General features: G+C 35.6%; 1 protein-coding gene across 2 annotated transcripts in view; it reads left to right on the forward strand.

Annotated features, from left to right (window-relative positions):
- Nucleotides 1-6318, forward strand: part of LOC107758551 (dual specificity protein kinase CLK4-like) — a 15895-nt gene that overhangs the window by 6611 nt on the left and 2966 nt on the right. The window contains exons 3-12 of one of the 2 annotated variants that reach the window (XM_016576317.1): nucleotides 735-999; nucleotides 1441-1531; nucleotides 1839-1905; nucleotides 3558-3674; nucleotides 3841-4007; nucleotides 4098-4192; nucleotides 4543-4672; nucleotides 5218-5312; nucleotides 5404-5483; nucleotides 5923-6013. In XM_016576317.1, coding sequence (XP_016431803.1) covers nucleotides 735-999; nucleotides 1441-1531; nucleotides 1839-1905; nucleotides 3558-3674; nucleotides 3841-4007; nucleotides 4098-4192; nucleotides 4543-4672; nucleotides 5218-5312; nucleotides 5404-5483; nucleotides 5923-6013 — 1198 coding nt within the window. The remainder of the gene's footprint in view (nucleotides 1-734; nucleotides 1000-1440; nucleotides 1532-1838; nucleotides 1906-3557; nucleotides 3675-3840; nucleotides 4008-4097; nucleotides 4193-4542; nucleotides 4673-5217; nucleotides 5313-5403; nucleotides 5484-5922; nucleotides 6014-6318) is intronic. The other variant, XM_016576318.1, reaches the window with a different exon arrangement.

Genomic DNA, 6318 nt, shown 5'->3' on the forward strand with positions numbered 1-6318 from the left:
TTTTTTTTATTCCAATGGGAGAGATGGACTTTTGTTTGTCTTTTGTTTATTATTATTTTGTGCTGTATTCTTGGTTACTGTGTTTTTTCTGTTTCAAAAGCCAGCAATAAATAACACTTTAATATCTAAAGAGTGTTCATGTGATTTTATACATTAGTAATGTTGGGAAATGAATAAATGCATAATAATCGTAAAACCGTGATTATTCCTCAGACAATAATCGTACCAACAAAATCTATAATCGTTGCATCCCTAATCGTGAGTGACATTTAATTGGTTGTTTTGTGTAAATCATGGTAAAAATACATTATAGACATTATTTTTTGCTCACAGAAAATAAAATAAACAGGATGCATTTTAATGTAGAAAATAAATTTTTTTTAAAGCTGTATTAAACTGTTTTTGTTTGGATTTTTTTTTCTTTTGATGCTTAAACTTTCCAGCAATGTCTTTTTATATGTGCTGAAATATATTTTTGTCATAAATTTAAATATAGTATATACATATTTACTTTTCCTAATTTCACTCATAAAGACACCGGATAGAAAACAATAGCTAGAGTGGTTTTTATAATCTTCAGTCCAATGTGAATCAGTCAGTATGCACTGATTTATGGAGCACAAATAATAGACTGGAAACTAAAGAAAAAGATACATTTTATTTTGTAGATTTGCATGTATGTGTCAAATTATTTCTTTTTATTATTGTTAAAAAAAGCTGCATTTTCTTAATAGGCATTACCTTGTGACAAGGAGCTCAAATGAAAGGCTGGAAGCTAAAAACAGGCGAGCTGTATTCAGAGACCATGAGGATGACAGCCGAGGTGCTTGTAAAGACAAGGAGAGAGAGCGAGACCGGGACAGATCCAGGTGCCGTGATAGAGACCGGGGCCGGGAGCGTGACCGAGACTGGCACCATTACAGCAAATCCTCTGGCAACAGCAGGCGGAGCAGCCGGCACAGACACCGGCACCGTCGCTCGCACCATCACTCTGACTCGGTATGACCACTGTCTGCCTCTCGTTGCCATGGCAACTGTCTGCTTTCTGTGCCGCCTTTCTTGTTATTTGCACTGGGAGTTCCTCATTTCCAGTATAGTCTGAATGAATGACAGGAAGAATGTTGGGTGAAATTATTATGCTAATATGACATAATAAGAGGGTTCTTACTCAAGACATAACGTTAGTTTGATATCCACAGCACATAAAATGTTTTAAAGCACCTCATTCATGAAGGGGGAATAAAAATCTGGAATGTTTTTCAATGCTGAATTGTTATAATTGTCCACTTAATGGTTTGAGAAAGTATCTCATCTGAAAATATGTTGCCATTGTTTTTCTTCTGTAACACACACGATGTGGTGGGCCCCTGTGTGTATCTCGCGGGCTGAATTTGCGTTGGCTGCTCCCTGTGGCCGGGCCGTGGTGGTCCGAAACCCCAGAGGAGCCATCGCAGGAAAAGATCCAGGAGTATTGAGGATGATGAGGAGGGGCACCTGATCTATCACAGTGGAGACATGCTGAGAGCAAGATGTATAGAATACACACTTTTCTGTATCTCTTCTGTATCTTTTCATTTCTTTCACTGCTTATTTTCTGTTGTGGGGTCAGACTAATTTTACACGCTAATTTTGGGGTCCTGATAAATGCAGTTGTGACAGAACACTTAGACTTATCCAGATGTGTGTATCACCAGTCTAGTATTGTCTTATGTTTGTCGATTATTTATGCATTGCTTTTCTAATTTGAGTGTTCCAAAACGCAGCGCAATCTTTTGAAAGGGTTTGATGGACCATTGTGTCAATTTCATGTTTCTAACTGTCTTTCTTTAAACCCGTAGATGAGATTGTGTGCACACTTGGAGAGGGAGCCTTTGGTAAAGTGGTGGAGTGCATTGATCATGAAAAGTAAGTCTTCATGCCATGTTTTACTATGTTAAAATTAGTGGTCAGCCGATATTTGGCATTTTTCAGATATCGGCATTGGCCGATAAGTTTTTCTGTTTGGCCGATGCGTTCGTTTTATTTTGACTTTTATTCAGAGCGGCAGTGCCTGCGTACACAGTGCTCACATTCTCCCTCTTGTTCGCCATTGTCCTTAACAGTTCTGTCTAATACGGATAGAAGTCTGTCTAATAATAGAAGAACTGTTAAACAAAGGAATTAAAATGTATACAAATAGTATTATAACGATTGCTTTTATATTATTAGTAATAGAAAGGCAAACATTATAATACTTTCTCGTTTGCTGTCAGCATTCAGCAAATACGCATTTACATCATTAAAACAAATCTTTGAATGGCTAATGAAAATTTAATTTCACATCACAAACCTTGCAAACTTATGCCGAGTTCACACTGCACGATATTAGCCCGATTTTTCACTCGCCGACAGGTTTTGCGAAATCGCCGACAAATGCCCGACATCGGAGGCAAATCGGTGCTCGTTAACGCCAGTGACAATCATGCAGTGTGAATTATCAAAGAAAAATAAAAAATAAATAAAATTGGGATGATACAGGATATCATAGTTATTACTGTGTAAAACCTCACTCGAAAAGAGAATCCATCCGGTCTATTGAAGTGTCTTCCATATAACGGAAAAGGGGTTGCCAAATTTTATAAAATACTTTACTTTTATTTCTTAGCCAGTATGTTAATTTTTCCAAGGGTATACAGTTATTAACCTCAGATAACCATAGACTTATGGGAATAACAGTATCAGATTTCCACTTCATTGCAATGCACTTCTTAGCAATTATTAGTAGAATTTCTGTGAGTCTTATGATCTTGAGTAATATTGGAATTGGTGTAATTAAATCTGGGTACTGTCTTACGTTTTAAAATCACAAAGGGAGTTTGGTGCCATCAGGCTAACGTGACAGTCACGACTCATGCAGCTGTAAGGTTTTCTTTTTCTTTTGTTTTTACTCGCGATCTTTACAACACGCATCACATTACGTATTTCATGGCACACTTGTTTTATGCGTATTTGGCACCAACTATTGTTGTGGTTGTATTATTGACATGTCAAAGACTAGACCCTGAATATAAGACGACCGCGTTTTTCCAGATGTATTTCCAAGAATAAAACATCGTCTTATATTCGGGTCAATACGGTATGAATTAAAATAAATACAATTATATCGGCTTTATATATCTGCCATCGGCCACCCTGCTTTCCAAGATATCGGCTGTCAAAAAAAACAATATCGGTCGACCACTAGTTTAAATGTATTGCTCTCCCCAAGACCCCATGTTGATTATAACAATTTCTCAAATCTGATACTTAAAGGTTGCAATTAAATGGAAATGACAACAGATCTTCTGTATTGTGGCATACATTACAATGAAACTGTTTATTGAAATATATGCCGCTTCACCCGAAGATTAATTTTTTTTTATATATTTTTTTTTATTACATTTTCAGCAAATTTTCATTTTTGGGTTAACCAGTTCTTCAAGATCGGAAATGCTTTGGTTGATTAAGTGTCTGATAATAAGTGCAGGCAATTGTGTTCTCATGTATTTTAATGATACTACTGTATGTTCTTATTTCAGGGGAGGAGCTCGCATTGCGCTGAAGATAATTAAAAACATTGAGCACTATCGTGATGCGGCTGTGTCTGAGGTTGAGGTGCTGGAGCAGATTAACTCACTTGACTGTGACAGAAGATAGTAAGTGCCTGTGAAATCAGATAAGAAAGAAATCTTAAGAACTGTATGCCTCTGTGATGCATGGCTGTGTAATATATCACACTTAATTTTAAATTTACACAGTGTATAGAAATCCAGACTACATATTAGGAATGCAGTATTTCATATCTATTTTTCCTTTCTCCAGTGCTTGTGTGCGGATGTATGACTGGTTTGATCACCACGGACACATCTGCATCGCCTTTGAGCTGCTGGGCTTGAGCACGTATGATTTTCTGAAGGAAAATAGCTTTCAGCCCTTCTCTATGAACCACATCAGGCACATGGCCTACCAGATCATCAGAGCAGTCAGATGTGAGTCACGGATCTTGCTTGAATGCATTTTTTTCCTGTGTATTTTGGACAAAACATTGATGTAATATTTTGCGCTTCTTTGTGTCTTAGTTCTTCACAAGAATAAGCTGACACACACTGACTTGAAACCAGAGAACATCCTCTTTATTAATTCAGAGTTTGACATCAAGTACAATCCAAAAATGGTAAGGAGAGACATTGACTCCGTTCAGACAATTTCAGTATTATTTATGTTCTATAAATATTTTAAAAATGTATGTGTTTTTGTCATTTCATTAGGTTTTATAGAACACGTTTCTATTTTTAAAAATTCTATTACTGAAAAATATAGAAAATATTTTTCAGTTTTAATAATTGTAGTAACTCGATTTAAACCTATTTCAGTTAGTTGCTAGTGGAACTTTTCAAATTTTTGTTTACATTTTTCATTAAATACATTTCAGTTCAGCCCAATCTTAGATATTTCATAGTATATTTTAATTAACAAAAACAGAACTGATTGTGCATTAATTAATAGTGTTGTTTGAAATTGTAGAAGAGGGATGAGAGAATGCTGATGAATCCTGATGTGAAAGTAGTTGATTTCGGGAATGCAACATACGAGCATGAGCATCACACCTCTGTGGTGTCCACTCGACATTACCGAGCTCCAGAGGTTATTCTGGGTAAGTAGTTACAGATACATTGTTTTTATATATATATATATATATATATATATACAGTGGGTACGGAAAGTATTCAGACCCCCTTAAATTTTTCACTCTTTGTTATATTGCAGCCATTTGCTAAAATCATTTAAGTTAATTTTTTTTCCTCATTAATGTACACACAGCACCCCATATTGACAGAAAAACACAGAATTGTTGACATTTTTGCAGATTTACTAAAACAATGTATATGTATATACATACATACATATATATACATACATACAGGGCCTAAAACTAACTTTTTGCCACACCTGCCAATGGCCGGTGACATGATAAAATTGACCGGCCAAAATTTTTTTTTTTTACTGGCCATGAAACTCTTTTTGAAAAAAACAGGCAGTCATTACTACTACAATGACTAAACATATTTACAATGTTTTTAATTTGTCCTTTACTTTACTTACACAAGAAAAAAAACAACAGACATATTTATTGATTTATATATATATTTTCTTTTTTTTGTTGAGATTTTTGTTGAGATATCTGTCTGTTTCTAACAGATCTAGGCTGGAGTCATTCCTGTGACGTGTGGAGTGTGGGTTGCATTCTTATCGAGTATTATCTGGGATCGACTCTATTTCAGGTCATTATCCTCGTGAGTTCAGATTAGTTAATTTATGTTCACTTTGGATACGCATGACTTGATTCAGCACTTATATAGTAGTTTGTGGTTTTTGAAATTACAGACGCATGACAGTAAAGAGCATCTGGCCATGATGGAGCGAGTGCTGGGCCCTATACCGACACACATGCTGCAGAAAACAAGGTAATTTCAGGATTTTTTGCAGGATTTGTGGAAATATCAGGGAATTTTACAACTCTAATTTAGCCATGGAAGTCATGGAAATGGAAAAACGAAAAAAAAAAAAAAATCTACAATTAATTCAAATGTATCCAGTTATGTTCTATAATACAATAAGCTCTGTAATATTTCATTAGATAGAAATGTATCTTCATGAGTAAAATTGAAAAAATCTTTATCTAGGAACCACAGATGCCTGAAAAGGCATAAAAATTGCAAAAGGAGGAAGAATCTTGTTTGTAGTTTCTGAAAAACTGTTCCTTATTTCTTAGTTTGATCTTTTTGCATGAATTGGCAGATTTGTTTATAGTTTGAACCTTTTCTTATATTAGCTTTAATTCCACATACTGCTCTTGTTTCATGTAAACAGAATCAAAATGTCTTTTTTTTTCTCATTATGCAGGAAGAAGAGATACGTTCACCATGATAAGCTTGACTGGGACGTTCACAGCTCCTCGGGCCGTTATATTAGGAAGCAGTGCAAGCCGCTGAGAGTAAGTTTTTCATTCTTAAAGTTGTTTTACAACTCAAGTTGGTTTTGGGTCAGTTGAGGTTTTTGTTTTTACTTGAAGCCATTAAAGTGTTAGTTCACCCAAAAATGAAAACTCTGTCATTAATTACTGACCCTCGTGTCGTTTCAAACCCGTAAGACCTTCGTTCATCTTCGGAACACAAATTAAGATGTTTTTGATGGAATTTGAGAGCTGTCTGACCCTCCCATAGACAGCAATACAACTGAAATGTTCCCAAGCAAGGAAACGTAGCAAGGAGATCTGTAAAATAATCCATGTGACATCAG

This window comes from Sinocyclocheilus rhinocerous, unplaced genomic scaffold (genome assembly GCF_001515625.1).
Source record: "Sinocyclocheilus rhinocerous isolate Xijiao unplaced genomic scaffold, SAMN03320098_v1.1 scaffold474, whole genome shotgun sequence".
NCBI lineage: Eukaryota > Metazoa > Chordata > Actinopteri > Cypriniformes > Cyprinidae > Sinocyclocheilus > Sinocyclocheilus rhinocerous.